Source organism: Physcomitrium patens, chromosome 19 (genome assembly GCF_059467195.1).
Source record: "Physcomitrium patens ecotype Gransden chromosome 19, ASM5946719v1, whole genome shotgun sequence".
NCBI lineage: Eukaryota > Viridiplantae > Streptophyta > Bryopsida > Funariales > Funariaceae > Physcomitrium > Physcomitrium patens.
In genome coordinates, this window is record NC_143428.1 from 1961264 (window position 1) to 1981688 (window position 20425).

Sequence of the window (20425 nt, forward strand, 5' to 3'; positions counted from 1 at the left end):
AATTAATTAACATTGTTGTTAACTTGAATTACTACCACCTGGGATCTGCGTAAAAGAAGAAAGGAAACAAGTTTGAGACCTTTTAACGAAATTCCTTGTCTATCCTTCAAAGCTCAGTCCGATGAGTGTACAAACGCCTGCAATCAACAATACACAGCAAGACCAGGAGGGCAATCTCCATACTATCAACATTGGAAGTCGAGGAGACAAAAAAAATCTGAAATCGGATCGACGCTGAACTCAGGAATGATACTTAGAGGGCAGTAAGACCCACGCAGACTTGTTTGACAGGGAAACACCAGCCACAAGAGCACCCACTTTCTTGTCTCCTGCTTATATTATCCAGGAAGCAATCCACGAAAACCACACATTCTATCATACACTGTACTGATAAATTCTACAATCTAAGTGACTATCTGGAGTAAGTCTAAGTGAAGGTGCCTAAAATGATATCCTCATGTGATGGGGTGACGCCACACTTATTATTGTGTGGTGGGTACGACACAAGAGGATGATAGGCACAGACCAAAACCTATGAATTATGTGCCTTGCACATCCACTTGAATGATTGACAAGATCCTCAGAGATTCTGTTTAAAATGACCTAGGAACGGTGTGTAGGAGGCCACAGACATCCTCAAATTTATGTGTAAGTACTTGTTTTGCAGGCCTTCAGAACTTCCATCCGCTGTTTTCAAATACCTTCAAAACAAGTACTTACTTTGTGTGTCTACATATCAAAGAGTATGAAACGAGGATTTGCACTTAGTGGCAAAATCAAGTATAATGACACTCGTATTGTCTTTTGTTCGCTTCTCTCGGGCTTGGTCCACAAGCATCTTTGCAATACCTTGTGCACTAGCTTGAGAACCCTTCACGCCTCCCTCCGCAACACGGTCACGAGCCTGAGCAACAAGAATCAGGACTGAGCGCTTACGTTACCAAAAAAAAAGCACTACACCGACGTGAAATTCTAGTGCAACGAACAAGAAAAAATCTCTGTTAGTAATCATACCTCGGCAGCCAATTGCAAAGCTCGTCGTGGACTCAGAACGTCCCACAGTCCATCACTAAAACCAGAAAAATATTTATCAGTAAAGATTTCACAAGGCTTGTGGAAGGTAGAAACTTCAGTTTGTGGTGGTAAATGACGATGCACACATAAGTTTAAGTGCACTACAGTGTTAAATGTGCACAAGACGCAGAAATTATGCACATACCTAGCCATGACAACCAGACCCAACCCATCTCCACTAAGTCTGAAAACGTTGCTGATATAAGGGTCTGCAGAAAAAGCACTTTCTTCTTCTTTCAAAAACTTATCTCCCAGTGCGCGGGCAATATTCATTCCTACATTAAAAAAAAAACGACTTACTGGGTGAAAATTTCCTTTTATGTAATACGCATATTTTCTAAACCACAATGTCCATTCTGGATAAAAACAAAAGCAGTTACGAACATGCAGATCGAAGTAGATAAATCCCACTTCATTTGTAAATGCTATCAAATCCCTTTCGCATACCATCGTAAAATGACAAGCCTGATCAACTTCTATACTTATTAAATTACCAGCAACCATATCCCATACTTCCGAAAATTTAATCCGATGACCTTTGACTTACCAGCCAGACGGTTCTCGCCTTCTTTCAGCTGCTTACCGCTCTCTAATAATCGCAACCTTTCATCTTTGCTTGTTAACCGGTGATCTTCTGTCATAAGAAGTTGTTCATCTCCATTGCTGCCATGAACACAAACAGACTCGTTTCCATAAGAAGTCCCTAACATATTGCCACTATGCCATGAAAAGCAGGATATGGAAGCAATTAAAACTCGCAAATTCAAGCAGGTTGCATAAGATAGTGCCTAAAAATTTCTTTCTACACTTATGTGTTGAAAAAAATAAATAAATAAAAGTAAAATTCTAGCTCCTGGCGATAATCAACTGCATCAACTGGACATCAGAAAACCACTGGGAGCCTTGTAATCTAATGCGATCTGAATTTCTGTACAGCTGTATAAAACACAGCAAAAGAGCTGTGCATAGCTCACCAAGGACCACTAAAGCAATTCCTTGACCAATGTTTCTCACCTGACAATGCAGTGTGAATCACCTACATTGGCACACTGAGCTAGGAAACCAGAGGTAGCATCTGGCCACAAGAGGAGCACAGTTGCTGTACAACCCTGCAAATAAAATAGCCTTTATCAAGATCTTGGATCAAAATTAACTCAATAAATAGATGTTAACATCAACTCTAGTATCAACACGCCACTTAAAGCTCACCACTTCCAAAGTGAATATAATGATCTTCTACAAGTGCATGAAGAAAATAAAATACCTCATACGGGAAATCTAGTGCTTCTTCAGTTTTACGAAAAGCAGTTAGAAGCACATTAGAGGCTTCATTATTAGAGATCACTCCCATTCGAGTTTCTTCCACAGCAAGAAGTTCAGATATCTTTTGTGGCATGAATCTGACAAACAAATCCGGTAAGAAGCGTCTGACAAACATATAACATAATAAGAGCTACAGATGTATACAAGTGAGAGCCGGTAAAAATCAAATAAGTAGGGATCTTCAGTAAGAAGCGAGAATGACAAGCAATCTTCACATTTGCACATAGATAATAGAAAAATTATCTAGCGTTTGCACCTGCTTGCAGCTTCAGCAGCAGCAGACCCACCATGTCCATCAAACACACAAAATATCCCAAACGGTACCTGAAACCAAGAAATTGTACCAAAAACAATAAGATAACTTTTTTGAGATAGAAATGGATCGAACCAAACGCTTGCGCTGCACATGAACATTCTTGACTTCCAGGCTTCTATCGTTTTCATAAATGTTCTTGGAAACAAAAAGATACGTTCACAATTGGTTACAGATATGATTCATCTTAACTAATGTAATACAAACCATGATACAAGATTGATTGAACATTGACAATTAACACACATTCACAAAACAAGAAAAACATCATTAGTGAGTTTGAATAAATGAGAAACAGTATTTGTAAATCTTCTTCGACTATCAGACTACAAAAATAAATAAATAAATAAGGAGACTACGAAAAGGAGATAGCAAACCTCGTGGGGAGCTCTCAGGGGCCATTCACATAGACACACATCCTCCATAGGCAATGGCCTCCCACCCCGACGATGAGACATGGGATCTGATGCCACTCCTACTTCAAAAGGTGCCGATGCTGTGGGCAGGTGAGACGCCAAAATTCGAACCTACAATTTTCTCCCGAATCCATATAGTAACAACTATTCAGTTCAAATGAAAGAAAAACTTGCATTTATCCATGAATTCACGATCAGGAATTCTCTAGAGCCAATGTAAGCCCTAAAAGAACGAGACTTTTGTTAAACTACCTTTTATAAATGGAACATGGCCATAAATAGGTGAAACTCATCTCAAACATCGTCTTTTCAAGTTCACTTACAAGTACATTTGATGATGATCCAAGGGTAATTGTATCTCCGTTAGAAAGGGAGGTTGGAAGCCCACGTTGCCGTGTAGTTGAGTTAGCTTTTTGAGCGGCACCTGCTGGCCTACTGTTAACAAGAGTCCCATTTAGACTGCCCATGTCTATTAGCTCCCAATTGGACAACTGGCATCCACCAACCCATACCAAATCGATTCTCAGCATTTATTTTCACACTGTCCGACGAGCTTTGACATCATCTCCAAACATGTGACTAATCTAAGAAATACATGGTAAAAACCTACCACAGCACATGAAGAAAATGTGCTTCAGGTCTCGTCATATCGTACTGATAGCAAGATGAGTGCTCCATGTAGATAGTTCTTACGGGAAGAAGAATGACATTGCCAACACTAGGAAGACGTAGAAGTGAGACTACTTTTTCAGGTCAAGTACGGGACAGAGCCCCTGAAAACCATAAAATAGTTGTTATATCTCACCTTCCCATTCCAGCTAATGACGACATGCTTGCCAGAAACCTCGGGATCATTCAGCACCAAGTCATTCTGTGGCATGCGACCTATGGTCAACACAGCATTTGAACCTACGACCTGCTTCTCGGCACGAAGGCCAGATACAGGTCCAGCTACAACCTCCAACTGAATTTTACAATCTGCAATGTCTCGCAAAAATATATAAAACCTGTTAAATGGAGGTCTTAAATAAGAACTCAGATTGCACTCAAGTTGAACCAAAGATCTGTTGAGTCCGAAGCTGGAAGCGATGCCAAGGAGGAGGAACTTGGTCTAAGGGGTAAGAAATTTATCCCAATATATTTACTCAATGGTTGGTGTTTAGAGACTCACTTTGAGGGTTTAAATTCGAGGAGGCAGCCCGAGCTTTAGAAACCTCGCCTCCATTTGTCACCTTCCGACCACTGCCATTCGAATCATTATTTGAGTCACTAGCCACAGTCGCGGCAGTATCTAAACCTCTCTCTACATCGGGTATTGAATTCGATCCTCTAGAACCCCTCCAAGTTTGCCCCAGCCCCACGACCGCATCGCTGTCTTCTAAAAGTGGCTGCAACAAATCCTTGGGTCTCTGTCAATCCCTCAGAACCATTACTGTCAGATACTTCCAGTCCTCTTCCAATCATCAATCGGAACCAGAATCGACAACAGCTCCCGCGAAAACTTTTCGAGGCAACGTGCATGCTTATTCCCTTGTGCATGTAATAACACTCTCCTAATGCCAGACTAAGTTCTTTACCGGACGTTGCGTGTGCTCTACATCATCTGTCTTCTGAATTTAAGTTGCATTCTCAACACCAGCCCTATTATGAGATCCTAACCTAATTTGTTATAATTGACTGCCTTCATTCGCAGGTCTATGACACATTCTTAAGTATATGTGCAAGAACACCGCCACTAGAATTTTGCCATTACAAGTTGTAAGAAAGTGACAAGGACCGACACGAGGTCAAATGGTGGCATGTGTATTCTGCTGCCAATCGTGAGAAAGCGTCATCATATTTTGGAACAGAAAACCCCCGATCATGATAAATTTGCAATGCAGAATCCATGATCAACAAAATTTGTCGAGACTCAACAACTGCCTAAAATGCCCCATATCCGCAACCCTGTCGGCTATAACTTACACACAACGACAAATAACTCCAAAACATAATTTTAACGCAATCTAATCTCGAAACAAATGCGCCATTCGAGTACACGCTGCGCTTCGTTTCTTTGACAAAATCTGCCCTACAGAAGGCATCATCGTGCTTGTGGTCCGTCTTGATTGTCCATGAATATGAGCATTATCATAAGAGAAATAGCAATTCGGGTACAAGGGATAGCATGAGGTGAACCTGCACAGTGATCGAGTTGTTCTCACTCTCGGGCTCGTGATAACTGCGAGCTAACCGATGCCGCAACCTGCATGAACATGTGTAGATGCCGTACGCGACCACCACCACCAATCCGCCACAGATGAGCACTTTGGTCACCTCCATCTTGCCGTCCCCGACTACTTCTCCCTCGGCCCTTTTCGTCGTCCTCACCCCAAGGCCCCACATTCTTCTTCTGCCATCCTCCGCCCCCGAGGTCCCAACTGGGCATCCCACCCTGCTCCGTCGCCGTGCACTTCCCTCACCACCACCTCCTCCTCCACCACCCTCTGCAACTCCCCGTGAGACCACGCGTACACCATCAACCCTTCCCTGCTGCTGGTGCGACACCAAAACCCGCCGTTCTCGCTAGACTTTGCACCATTTCCTGCCGTTGTTCGCTCAAAATGACGCGTAAGGAGAGGCCTGGACGCCGCGAGGCCGTCGGCGAGGATTAGTGACGAGGTCCGTACGCGGGACGAGGGCTTCCCTTCCCCCGCTCCCCTCCCCCACGCTTCTCCAGCGATGCCCGGCACCATCTCCCGCTCACCGTCTCGACACAAATCCGATCCTCCCCCCCACCCCGCCATCGCCCTGCGATATCGATACCCTGTGTCCCGGGTATACTCCCAACCGATTCTCAGCTCCAAGCCATGCTCCAGCCCGTTCTCGTCTCCAATTCCGCTGTTGGCCGAAAATAATGTTTCCTTAGTATTTTTCTCATTTTTTCTTTTCCTTTTGTCGTTTTCTTCACTGTTTCTTTCTGAATCGGCACTAAGAGCGGGTGTTTGTAAACTGATCTCTTTGGTACCTTCTAGAAATGATCACAATATGATTTATAATTTCTATTGCAACTTTTTTGCTTTAAAAATCGTCTTGTTTAAAGTAGGTGGTTTAAGTTAAATTATGAAATATAAACACAAGTGGCATTAATTTAAGTCAACTTAGAAAAACTAATTCAAATGGTTAATTACATAAATACACATATTACCTGTTTTTTAATAGTATTTTAAAATTATATGGAGATAATAACAAGAATATCTTTTTCATTTTTTATTTTTTGAATAAATTAACTATTTCATAGAGATATTTGTGCAGTTTGATATTATAAATATTTCAAAATACAAAACAGTATAGATATTTTAAATATTTACATTGATTTATGTTTTGATATTAATAAATTATTTTCAGATTAGTGTTTACTTAATCTTCTAAATTTTCTTATACAATTTTTTTTAATTTACACTAATTGAAATATATAAAATTTATAAAAACAAAAAATAAATAAAAATAAATTTTTTAATGCGCATGCAATGAAATATAAAATTATAATCAATTTTGTAATAGATTATGTACGACTAAAAATTAATATTATTTTTAGAGTTATTTAAATTATTAAAAATATCATTAATTTATATATAGTTTTAAGTAATTGCTATTATGAAGGCTTTTTAATCTAATATAAATAGTATATTACTATTATGAAGCTTTTTTAAGCTGAATTCATTGTCAATTTTAAAAATAAATAAATATGTGTTTTTTTGAAGAAACTAAAATAAATATTCTAATGAACTGTTTCTTTGTAATTTTAAGCTTTTAATTGTAAATATTAATAAATAAGTATTTAAATATACGAATTTTAATGCTAGGGACTAATAAAATAAATCTTATATTTCATTATTTACAATAAGGTGAAATATTGTGGAAGAATTATTATTTTTGCTAAATCTAAAATAATAAAATATTAATATATTTATAAAATTTAAAATGAAATAAAAATTTATAGATATAAAAAAATAAATTCACAATTTTTATTTTTGTTAAGAATTTTTATGAATGAAATATATTTATAAATATACTTTTAAATATTTGATATATTTGTATACAACCAAGGAGAAATAAAAGATAATTAAAAGAGATATATTATTAATTTAGGAAAACATTAGAATGGCTATTGCTAAATACAAAGAAACTTAAGACTAAAACACAAGAAGAACATTAATAAGACTAAGGATGACACTATCTTTGACTCATTATATATTAGCGAGTAAAAACATCATGTATAAATTAACAAAGAACTACAAGACTTGCAAGCCAACTCTCTAAGTTGTAAGATCCTTCTATGTTGGTTTTTCAAGAGTATAAAATTCTTGAAAGAAGTTTTTGAAGACCCATTTGTATCTAATTTTTTTATGTGATGCTATCTAAAGAAAATATTGTCCACATAACTTAATCCTCCTATGTCTACATTTTTTTACTTATTTAAATCATTTAAATTTTAAAAAAATAATAAATAAAACATTAATCCTCCTATGTCTACATTTTTTTACTTATTTAAATCATTTAAATTTTATAAAAATAATAAATAAAACACAAGTCACAAAGAACAAATTTAAAAAAATAAAATAAAAACAAAAATAAAAAAAAAAAATTCAATTAAATATTTAATTTTTTTATATAAATGTACAAAACTTGATATGTATACATCTATACATACAATGTTTTTAATAAAATCATCATAAATACACTTATAGTGTATTTTGATCTTTACATATAATTTTAAAAAATAAATAATTATAAATATTTAAAATTATAAATGAATAAAGAGAATTATAAAAAAGATATAAAAGTGTTAAAATCACAAATTAATTATATAGATATTATAATTATTATAAAAAAAACTATAGATTAAATAATTATATAGAAATTTTGAAACAATATTATCTATATATATATATATATATATATATATATATATCTTTATACAACCTTTAGAGCATTTATATACATCTGTTTTATTTAAATTATTTATGATGCCTTGTATAATCTTGCAGGAATTCTTTAAGAAGAATTTAGCATTTTAAAATCTTCTCTAATATTAAAAAATTTATAATATTCTTTTAAGACTTTTGAAACATTTTTCTATAAATTTCTATGAAATTTGAAGATTAAGATACACATAGTAATAACATTATAAGTATCTCAATTTGTCTATTGAATATTAGAAGAAAATATATTCTATTATTTAAAAATATTTTATAAGAAAATTCCTTTTTTAATCTTTTAAAAAATCCTTAGATTATTTTATTTTCAACTTATTTATTAATAGTGATAGGAAAATAATTTAACATCCAATATAATATTTTTTTTCTCTAAACATTATGTTAAAGACTTTCTAAATAAGTTTAAATATTTAATAAAATAATTTTAGTTAAAAAAAATATATATATATATATATATATATACACACACACACACACACACATATATATATATATATATATATATATAGATATATAGATATACATAAAAGCAACCAAAGAAATTTTCTTGTAAAGGTTTGTTTAATAATTAATAATATATATATATATATATATATATATATATAATAGTTTACTAGATAACATTTTTGATATAAAAAAGTATCAAGTACATATTTAATGAGTGAAATTATTTCTAAGATTTTGAATTTATAAGTATTATTTTGGATCTACATGATCACTATTTTAAATATTTGTTTTATTGGCATTGATTGCACTAAGCTTGTACTATTTTATTTTTTTAATTACAAATAATCTAATAATTTCATAAGATTTATTATATATTAAAAATAAAAATCCTTAAATAATCTTAAATTATATATTTAAAGAGAAATAAATCAATAAAAATAGAAATTCTACAAAAGAATTTTTATTTTTTAAGTGCATACTAATAATAAAAATCATTGCATAAATAATCAGAAAAGATTAAATCCTTTTTAAAATATTTTTCTTTGCTCTTAGAATTGATAAAAAAAATATATTTCCAAAAATAGTTATATTCTTTAGTATTTTGAATGAATTTTTTATATAATATTTTGCATGTGATAGCCAATTGTTTAAAAATTATGAAGAAAATCAATTTAGAGAGATTACATGCAAATTGATTGTATAGATATATATTCCAACGTCATATCATTTGATAAAAATTAACTTCAGTTTTAATATTGATTGGCAAATTGGTTTCTACAAAATTAGACAATGTCAGTTTGTAATAAATACCATGTGGGTGGACTATACCAATTCATTATAAAATATTAGTTTCTTATTACTTTATAAATTTACAACTTAATTTGTAATTTATATATATATATATATATATATATATATTAAGCTATCAAATATTCGGTTGTAAAATCTTGTTCTATTATGATACCAAGTATTCTAATTTTAAAAATTATATATATATATATATATATATATATATATAATTATTTTAATGAATTAATTTTTACAAAATCCAAATGCAATATTTAAACAATGTCAATGTGATTGCACAATCAATTTACACAAAATTTATAAAATATAAAATATAAATAATTAAAGACTTGCTACAAACAAAACTCAAAAGCATCACAATAATACATTCGTGAAAATTTGACCAAAACTTTTGTCCAACATTCAAAGATACTGAGATAAATACTTATTTTATATGCCAATTGGAAAGACAGATTATATAGATTTTTGTTGATTATCAATGATTACACAAAGTGATTACAAGTTATTATTATTAAAACTATGTAAATTAAGAGTATTATAACAACTTTTCTAAAAATAGATGTTTATACAGCTTGGCTTAATTTTAATAATACTTGCAACCTAGTTAAAAAATTTTAAAAAGGCAAAAAAAAAAAAAAAAAAAAAATGATATTTTGTAGAAGACATATGTACTTAAAATAAAAATTCAAGCCTTTTGGACATAAAAATATACTTTTAATCTTTAGACACGTGATAACTAAAGATTTCCAATAATTATAGATGATTTTATAATAAAATTTTATTTAAAATTTTAATCTGTTTTTTCAATAAGTAACCATAAGTATTATGTATGTTTTATGTCGGAAAAACTTAAAAATTAGAATAATATTGAAAAAATTTAAAAAATTTAAAAAATCTTTAACCGTCAATAAAATTAATTTTGAGAATTAATATTTGTTTTTTAATTACAAAAAATTTAATTACATGATACAAAAGTTTACTATTTAATTGAAGTGGATGTCCATAATTTTTTTCTTATTTTAGTGCTTTAAAAATATGATAAATTTATTAAACTTTATCAAGCTTTTGTATTTTTTCTAAAACCTTTTGCTATCTAAAATAAATAAAAAAAATGATTTTAGCTTTTTAAATTATTATAAGTATTTACAGTAGATAATTTTAATATAATATTACTATTTTTGAAAGATATATAATATTTAGCATTATTTATATATATGTTATGATACTCTAAAATAATTCTTAATTATATAAATTTTATATTACTTAAAAAATAGATTTATATTTAGATTATTCTAATTTTATTATGTAAAAATGTATTATCTAGAAATATTTAATTAAAATTATACATGAATATACATATATTTTTCTATCATTTAATTGTAACTAAATAAAATATAAAATCAAATTTAAATTTGTTAATTTTTAAAAATAAATAAATATATTAAAATTAGAAAAATAAATATATTAGTTTTCAAAGACATAATAATATAATAATATGTATAAAATTTTAAATAAAAAATTTAATATATATATATATATAAAGACTTATTAAAATCACACCATATCAAGGACATGAATTTCAATCAATAAAACCCTCAATACACTCTTGTGATACTCAAAAAGAATATATATTCATTAAAATATATTGTATATTAAAACTAGAATGACTATTGCTAAAGTCAAAAAATTTAGTGCCTCTTGAAATAAGACTAAAATCAAGAAAGACATTAATAAGAATGAAGAAGGTTTTACTCTTGCCTCTATATATACTTTCTAATTAGAAGCTATGTGATAGCATTGTCATGCTAGAAAATAACATAATATATAAAAATAATATGAAATATTATAAAAGGTTGGATTATAATTAAACATAAAATAGAATAATGATAAAAATAAAAATAAAACATAAATATAATAAAATATTTGTCTAATTTGTTTAAGTTTGTAGTTTAAGTTTTGTAATTGAAGATAGAAGATGTAGAATTTATTAGTAAGAAGTTTAGAGGAGCTTTAGAGTCAAAAATATAATATTTTAACTCCTCAGCCATCTCATGTAGGTGGTTAAGATGAGTGATAGAGGATTTCATTTCTATTGGTTGAAAGCCATGTTCAATTGGCTTTAAGATATTATCTCAGATCATACTAGATTTTAAAACCATTTTAAGGCGATCCATTTGAGGCAAGGTAGACCATTCAAGGAAAGGCAATTCATTTGAAGTTGGAAGTTGGATTCTAAAAGTTTGTATTTTTGACTAGAATTTGAATGAAAGAAATATGTGATTTAAAGTTGTAATGAAAGAATTATGGTTTTTTGAAGTTAGGGCATGATTTTGGTACCTACTATTATTCTTTTAAGCATATAGAGAATTGTAGGAAAATTTTGAGAAATCAAAAAGTGAGATTTGAAAGCAGACTTAAAGAATTATATTTCATGTAAAAAATCATTATATTCCAATTTAGATCAAAAGAGAAAGAATTGTTTAAAGTTAGTATTCAGAACTAGGATTTGTAATTGAATTTTTTTAATTGGGATTTTAGTTTTTGCCATATCTTGAGTTTTTGGACAAATGTTTTTTTCAAAATTTCCATATATATAAATGATTATGTTAGAAAGTTGTATATGAAAAATTCATGGTATTTGAGCATTGGATTTTGGAGATATAAAGGAATTAATATGCAAGTGCCTAGAAATTGATATGTTTAGTATTTTCTAAAGATTAATTGATATCCAAAGACTTGAAATGAATTTATAGTTAAATTTTTGTATGAAAGTAGTCAAAGATATAAATTAACTTGTGAAGAATTTTGAATCCAACTAGATAGTTAGATTGAAAGTTATTGAGTGATGCATATAAGGAAGGAATCTTCATAAGAATAGAAGTGATTTTAGGATATCTAATTATATCTTAGATACTCTTATATAACCTAGACTTGTGTATTTGATGTAATTATCTACTTGAAGACAAGCTATAAATCATATTTGTATTTTATAATCTTCCAACTTATTTGAGCAATTAGTGGCAGATAAAGCCTTATCGCTTTCTTGAAGCAACTCTCTCTACTATAAAAATTTTCATAGGACCTCCAACTTGTGTCTTACTTACAAGATAAGTTTCCTATATGTACAATACATGATTAGTTTGGACTACAAGCTACTAATATGTGCAACACTTGGCTAGCTTATTAAATAAGCTTTAAACTTATCAATCAACTACAAATACATCTAAAATCAAATACATATCTATAAAGCTTTGCCGCAAGATATTATCAAATCTACATATATTTATATTCTACATGATACTTCTTATCTACATAAATATATATGTTCTTGACATTATATCCTTCTTCTAGAAATAAGTTCTATAAGAAGTAGCAATTATATGTTGAAGAAGTCCAAGATGCAATAAGTTGTGTTTTTCACATATTTTGATCTTTATTTTCTTCAAAGATGGTTGATATGTCCTCTCAACCATCAATAGAATCCCATACAAGGACAAGAAAACTACTCTGATATTTTATTATTGTAGAGACTTTTGTAACTCGCTTTAAATAAAATATTTAAAATATTGTTAAAGGTGGTTTCTATTTCTAGTAATATCACCAAGCATTAAGAGTTTCTTCTAAGGTTGTGATATCAAACATATTATATTTTACCATCTATTTAAGAAAGAACATGTTCTTGAGGATCTTCATCTCTATTATGTCATTTTGAAGGTTGTGACAAATATAATGTTTTATCTAATAACTTAGCAAATAATAACTCTTAAATTGAATTTTCTAATTGTTAATTTTCTATTTTTTTAGCACCATAAGTACATAAAAACTATAATCAATAGTAGAAATAGAATGCAATCTTTCTTAAACCATGTTTCTTTTACAATAAGGATTTATTATTCTTCAACTTCATTTTGATAGATGTCGTGAATAAAAATCATCAACATTCTTCTTATACTTACAATTTTTTTGGTTAAATTCCATGTATATTTATTAATATCATATATATGTCAATGAACAAGGTATTTCAATCTAATTTGGTATTACTTTGAATATAAGACTTTTGTAACATCATATTCTTAATTATTGTTTATTTCTCTAAGAAGAGGTGGCATTTGTCTTCTTATTGAGATATTTATTATCTTATATGATTTAAAAAGAGACACAAAGAACATAAGATGAATCTTGATAGACTTTGATAGATGTAATGAATAAGCAATATGATTGATTTATTTACATATAAAAAATGGTCTTAGTCTATGATAATCTAACTTATTACAAGAGCAAATACTTTTGATATTATGACAAAGTAACCATATCTTGTTGCTTACATGGAATTGAGGTTGTTCCTTGCAATAGGCATCTATACTAATTTTTTGTTGTTCTTGAGCTTCTTTAAATTGTACCTTCATTGTTGCATGTAGCTTTGATAAATAGTTTGTTAAATCTTTTGTTATAGGATTTTTCAACTTTTAAGAAGTAAAAAGTATGAAGTTCTAGATAATAATTATAATTTGTGAAAAAAAAATATTTTTTGAGTAGAAAAATAATCTATTTTATAATAAACAAAAATTACCAATAACAAAAGAGTTGTCCAATTATCTTATTGGTAGTTGATAGTACATCTCAAATATTACTTCAAAACTTGATTCACTCATTATGCTTGAGGATGAAAAGTTGAAGATAGTTTTATATTTATCTTTAAAATCTTGAAAAGGGTTTTCCAAAATCTTCATACAAATTGTGTCCCTTTATCCTTTTAAGTCTTATTAATGCATCTTAATTGGTAGAATTGTTTTAAAAAAATATTTTATATTTTTTAAATATAAAAATATTAAGATTTTAAAGTTTATTTGATAATTTAAGTACTTAAGAAGATTTAAAAGTTTTTATAAGTTAGAAGAGCCTTGTTAATCCAAAAGTCATTAAATTAAAGTCTTAATAAATCTTAAAGGCAATTATCTTATGTAATTTGAAATTTAAAATTTTAGGATTTAAAATTTAAGATTACATATATATACCAAATTTTTTATTATAAAAAAATATAGAATTTTATAAATTTTGATTTGACATAGTTTTTTATTTTTAGATCCTATAAATCTAATTTTGCCTTAAAATATTCTAAAAATATTTTAATTTCTAGATATAAGATCTTTAATTTGATATTTTATATTATCGACTTTTTTCTTACTTATATTTTTGAAATTTTGAGCTGAATTATTCCTTAATTTTGATGCTTTTCATTCAAACAATATGATTAAAAACTTCAATAAAGTCTATAGTTTAAAGATATAAGGTTTTTTTATATATTCATAGATTTCTTTATACTATAATGGTAGGTTTATAATTTAAAATTTGGGATTTTAGAATTAAGAGTTTATAGTTTAGAATTTAAGATTTCAGGATTTATAATTTAAAAATTAGATTACATGGTTGTAGTTGATTTTTTTAACCCCTTATTTATTTAATTATGATTTTATCTATTTTTTCATTTTTGATTCTACAATTCCAATGATATATTTAAAAACTTTTCCTATAAGTTCTTAATTTGTAAGATATATCAACTTTGACTTGAAGTTTTGAATTTTAATTTTTTTATTATAGAAGAATTTTATTAAAATTAAAAAAACACCTTTGGATGCATTTTTAGATTGTTCATTTTAAATATACCATTGGTTTTTTCTTAAATTGTATAGATTTGTAGATGTTGGATGTTTAACTATTTTAAACTTTAAGTTGACTTTGCAAATGAGTAGGATTTTATAAGTTTTAATTTGACCTACCCTCTTATTTTAAAAGACTACAAATGAAGAAGTGGACTTAGAATACTCTATAAGTTTTTTAATTTTTAGATTTAAGACATTTAACTTGCTATTTTTTTCTAATATTTTTTTAATATATATTAAGTATATGACATATTTATATTACTATTTTAAGTATATATAAATATAAATATATATATATATATATATATATATAAATATGTGACTTAAATTTACATAATCTATGTTCTAAACTATATAATAGATTTTACATGGTTATGTCAATTTACACTATATTCTCCAACATAATCTTCATATACTTATTCTTTCTTCTTATATCTACTAACATTAGATTTTTTGAACATTATTCCATCTATACATCTATTTATCATCTTACTATAAATAAACTAATATACATTATAAAAAAATTCAAAGATGAGATGAAAAATACTTGGATCATCTTGCTCTAAATTATAATAGAAAATTTGGCTCTCTTGTATCAATGCTTATTGGTGTACTTAATTACTTCTCTACTCCCTTATTTATTGAAGCTGATGCTTTATATTCTTGATACTCAATCTTATTATTTATCTAGCAAAAATTAAGGTACTTTTGACCCAAATAAAAAGTGCATATAAACTCCTTCTATGAATCTTATATGCCAACTTTTGTTATATACTTTACGTTATATGCAATGACTAGAGTAACAAATTTTTCAAAAAAATATATTTTTAGTATTATCAATAATAAATCTTCAATATTATCTTTTAATCTGTATTTAAATTTATTAATCAGATATTTTTCATTTTAATCCATATCGTAATTAAGATTTTGGAATTTGATTACATAAATAATAATTTATTGTGATCTTTATTATAAAGAAAGAAATTTTGTCTTTGCTATTCTTTTTTATAACTTTTATAAAATATGGCTATAAATACTTTCAAAAATAAATTAAGATCTTGTAAGAATTATGAATATTTTTTTTATTAAAGTTTCAAATAAAAAACAAAAAAGAAATACTTTAAGATATCAATGCATCTATAAATCCAACTTCAATTAATTCATTTGGATATTTGAAGAGATCTAAATTTAAATAGAGATTGGTTTGTTGTAAAATTCTTCAAAATTTTGATTTTGTTCTTTTAAACTTCATACTTATAGTAGCAAAAGATTTTGGATTCAATTATAAGGTTGATCTATTTTTTGCTTTAAATTACACAATTGTTTGGGCGTAAATATTAAATCTCATTATTGACTTCTTCTAAAGGCATAGGAATAATACTTTCATAGGTGAGATTAGTAATTAATAAAGTTTTTATTTTAAGAACATTAACAAGCTTATAAAAATCTTCAATAGTTGCAAATCTATTCTTACTTCTACCAAATGAAGCATCCATAATTTTTTCCTTTTGTCTTCATAATAGACAAATTTAATATATCTATAAGTAAAATTAGAAGCAAATAATTTGCAACCTCTACTATCAAATAAAATTTTCTACAAAAAGAAATAGTTTATTTTTTTTTAAAAAAGAATCAATATTATAAAACAAAAAATATTAGTTTAAAGATAGATAGTTTACAATCTTGTTGTATTTTTAAGAAATAAAATCAGTCATCTATTTTTAAAATTAATAAAAAAATTATTCTTGTTAAATTTTCAATGATATGAAACATAAAAAAGATTTAAAGAAATAATACACTCTCATAATATTTACAAATAAAAAATTAATAAATTAATAATAGATATAAGATAGAAATTAAAATAGCTATCTCTAAATACAAAAAAATCAAAGATTCTTGAACTATGACAAGAATATAAGAAAGATGTTGACAAGATTGAGGAAGACCTCATTCTTACCTTTGTATATATTATCTATCTATAAGACTACATGATGACATTCTATAGATCATCCAGCATGTGTCTAATTTGTAAGGCAAGTTTCCAATATATGCACTACATGGCCAACTTGTATATTAAGTAATCAACTTGTGTAACATATAGCCAACTTATAAAGCAAGTGGTCAACATATGCAATATGTGGCCAATTTATTTGCCAAGTTTGCAATCTATTGATCACCTACCAAGACTTAGAAAGTCAAAGTTGCATCTATAAAGCTTTTAAGAAGCTATTCTATAAGTTATTATCAAATTAAATTGCTTCTACTTATTTCTATCCAATTCTTCTAGTTAAGATAATTAATAATATAAATATGTATATTTATAACAATAATAAATTTATTAATACTAAAAAATATTAAATATTGATTAATTAGACATGTCTAATTATTTTTAAAAAATAATATATCTTTTTTTAAAATAAATCTTTAAATTTTTATATAAATGCTAAAAATTGAGTTATTAAGCTCTTTTTAATATATAATCCTAGAAAAAGAAGTAATTTCATAAATACATAATAAATTATTATCTTAAATACATTATTGTTTTATTGTCACATAAATTTCTTATAATATTTTATATGATTGTTTTACATTTTGTAGATCTTCAAAAAAATTCTATAAATTCTCAAATTATATATATATATATATATATATATATATATTTTCATGAATCTGAAAAACTTGTGCTATTTTTTACAATCACTTGATATTTTTATGACTTTTAAAATATTTCTATAATAGATTCTAGAAACTTTAAGGACATTTCGTAATGCTTAGAAACTTTTCCAAAAACTTTAATGAATCTTAGTCATTGAAATATAAACAATAGTATAAAATGAGAACTATCTCAAATCTAATAATCTAAAATTTGAAACTATCCATTACTCCTTGAGTTGTATTTAGTCTAGTTTCTCTTTCTTATCTTTTTTATTTTATTTTAATTTTAACATTGCACGGTTAAACCCTGAACAATTTCTGTCATGCGTGGTTAAAAATTTTACTGCCGGGATTTGAACCACTAACCGCTTAAAATTACTGATTTATTTGTTTAATATCTTTGACAGCATGCAGAATTGGATTGTGATGGCAGCTGCTTCCACGGTCAGCTTCGGCTCTTTCACAACGACGATGTTGTTGCCCAAATAATGAGAAAGATCCTTCTACGAGTAGCAACCTCGGTTTGCTTTCTTCATTTACTCTGAGGATTTATTTACTCTATCGCTGACGACACTGATCACAATGACATCCTCAGAGCCATTGTCCTTGTCGTCTGAAACTGCTCAGTTACTTCACAATAGTTCTCAGCAGTTTCAGCAAATCGATCACTCAAGAATTTCATCCTCACTGTGGAGTGAATTTGATGGAGCAATAAAGTTGTTGCAATGACTTCAGAAGAGTGCAAAAATTGGACTTACAGATGTGCTTAATTGCATTTGCATGTCTTGGACGCAGAGAGGTCTGTTTAAACGTGCCTCTTGCCTTGAGACGACTTACTCTTCAAAGGGAGTCAAAAGGTAAAAGCCAGTCTTCTTTGGTAGGAAAACTCAAGACTTGAATTTGCTTTTCAAGGCTTTTTCCTCTATCCAGTTAATGGGCTCGAGCATGGACGAGGAAGAGTGCCCTGTGAGCTGTCTCGATAGGTCACAGGAGTCACTATTCTCAAATCCCACATGTTTATTTGGCAGCGCGAGAGGTTTGGATTGACAGTGGTGTATCGGCGGAGATCACAATGCTGATAGATTCAGTGTCTCGTGCTTTGGAAGATAAGCACTGTCACATCACACAACATAGGGGTCATGGCACGGAGTAAAGCTGCATGCGTAAGAGACCTGCATGTGGAAAAACAACCTGGTGAAATTCCAGAGGTTGGCAACATCGGGCATCCAACGTTGCAGGTATTGTGATCCTGTTTGTGGGCTGTAGAAGACGATCAAGTATGAGATTAGCATTGTTTAGTGGGTAGAGGCTCAAAGTTCCACACAATCGTGTAGTGATCATGTTCGCAAGATTCAATGCATTGTCCAGACTGGGTATGTACGCTTGTGAATCTCGGGCCTTGATGGGCTTTTCACACGTACTCTTATATCATATTCTTCCATCTTTTGGTTTTCTGTAGATTATCCAACTGTAGAACTGTCCTCTTTTTTCTAATGAGAACAGAATCCTTCTGCAGATTGTGCAGTTTTTGAAAAGAAGAGACTCGAATGTATAAACTCTTAAATTCGTAGTCAAATGTAACGTGCATTGCCTCTTCACAAGTACAACGAAACCGCAGTATTTTTGTGGAGGGAAACAACTCAGGCTTCGGCACCATGTGTCGCCTTCCTCGCTTCGGTCGAAACAGTGGCTTAATATCACGGAGAGCCGGTGCGCGAAGCATGTTATTGCTAAAACGAGAACTGCAAGTTTGCACGAAGTGGTCAAAACAAAACTATGAAACAATTCAGGATTACAGAAGTGCAGTTATTGAACTGAGACAGCCATGGTTTACTTGAAAACGCCAACACCTTACGTATTGTTGGCCCATTCTATAAACCCAGAAAACCTATTCATCAGCTTATGAAGCTTTCAAGGAGGCAATCCCGCACCAATTACAAATACACATTCGGAGTAACGCGGTTGATCATCTACAATCCAAAGCAAACATCTGAGCAGGATGGCGAAGACATGAAATTGACTCAAACAGTGTCCAATTTGGAGTTCAGGCCATGAAGGTGGATATATAGAATGGCCTGAACTCTTCGCTTTTCAGCACAGTACTGTGTGGTTACCTTCGACAATAAATAGCAAGATGACGTTGGCATAGGGTTGAAGCGTTTCCATTTCAATGCATTATCTGGCTGACAATGTTTCCCTTCTACTGATGCTTTTCTCATAAAAATTCAATAACAAAAATTTATTAAAAATAAATATCAATCTAGAACTTGATATGTTTTTAAAAACATATAATTGCAAAAATTAATTAAAAAAACTGTAAAATAAAAAATTCAAAAAAAAACACTAACACCAAAAATATCACTTGTAGAGGCGGCTCTTCCTTTGTTAAAAGCAAGATGCTATGTATTTTTGAAAATTAACATATATCCTTGTAATGACTATGACCATGGATAACAAAGCAATGTGTAGTAGTGTATTAGTTTATGTATTAGTTGATAACCAAGTGTATAGCCTCCTCATTGGACCAAATATAAGGTGGCTTCTTATTGGACCAAATATGGAGGATTTTCATCAAAGAAAATAAATTGTGGTTTCTATTAGATTATTCTTGAACTACAAATATAGGATAAAAGAATTAGGAATTTGGATGTTAGACAATTTGTATTAGTATGCATTAGAAGTTGGTTTTAGAAGTTTTGTGTGTGTTTATTAAGTGCTACTAAGCACTTAAAAGGTTTGAGGGTTATGACG

The 20425-nt window shown here is 29.2% G+C and overlaps 1 protein-coding gene and 1 long non-coding RNA gene across 3 annotated transcripts; one reads left to right on the forward strand and one right to left on the reverse strand.

Annotated features, from left to right (window-relative positions):
• Window positions 1-218: 218 nt before the first annotated feature.
• LOC112272815 (protein phosphatase 2C 70) lies at window positions 219-5844 on the reverse strand. 2 transcript variants are annotated; one of them, XM_024500950.3, is made up of 12 exons: window positions 5305-5844; window positions 4298-4535; window positions 3932-4104; window positions 3450-3617; window positions 3088-3237; window positions 2654-2721; window positions 2339-2474; window positions 2089-2183; window positions 1622-1737; window positions 1220-1349; window positions 1015-1069; window positions 219-904 (listed from the first exon to the last, which is right to left on the reverse strand). In XM_024500950.3, exons 1-12 carry the CDS (start codon window positions 5509-5511, stop codon window positions 737-739), a joined length of 1704 nt encoding a protein of 567 aa, XP_024356718.1. In that variant the 5' UTR covers window positions 5512-5844; the 3' UTR covers window positions 219-736. The 2 variants fall into 2 exon arrangements, with proteins under 2 accessions (XP_024356718.1, XP_024356719.1); XM_024500951.3 differs by having other exon boundaries at window positions 1220-1283; window positions 5305-5775.
• A 12853-nt stretch (window positions 5845-18697) lies between these two features.
• LOC149987338 (uncharacterized) lies at window positions 18698-19928 on the forward strand. Its single transcript, XR_016498564.1, has 2 exons — window positions 18698-18912; window positions 19191-19928. It is a non-coding gene; the product is annotated as an uncharacterized LOC149987338 (long non-coding RNA).
• The last annotated feature ends 497 nt before the right edge of the window (window positions 19929-20425 follow it).

Excerpts from the sequence above, each read along its gene's own strand:
- LOC112272815 (XM_024500950.3), bottom strand. The coding sequence starts at position 5,511 with ATGTGGGGCCTTGGGGTGAGGACGACGAAAAGGGCCGAGGGAGAAGTA. Across the intron at positions 4,536-5,304 it reads ACAACTCGATCACTGTGCAG|AGACCCAAGGATTTGTTGCA; the intron begins GTTCACCTCATG and ends AGGGATTGACAG. Across the intron at positions 1,738-2,088 it reads GATTCACACTGCATTGTCAG|CAATGGAGATGAACAACTTC; the intron begins GTGAGAAACATT and ends TGTTCATGGCAG.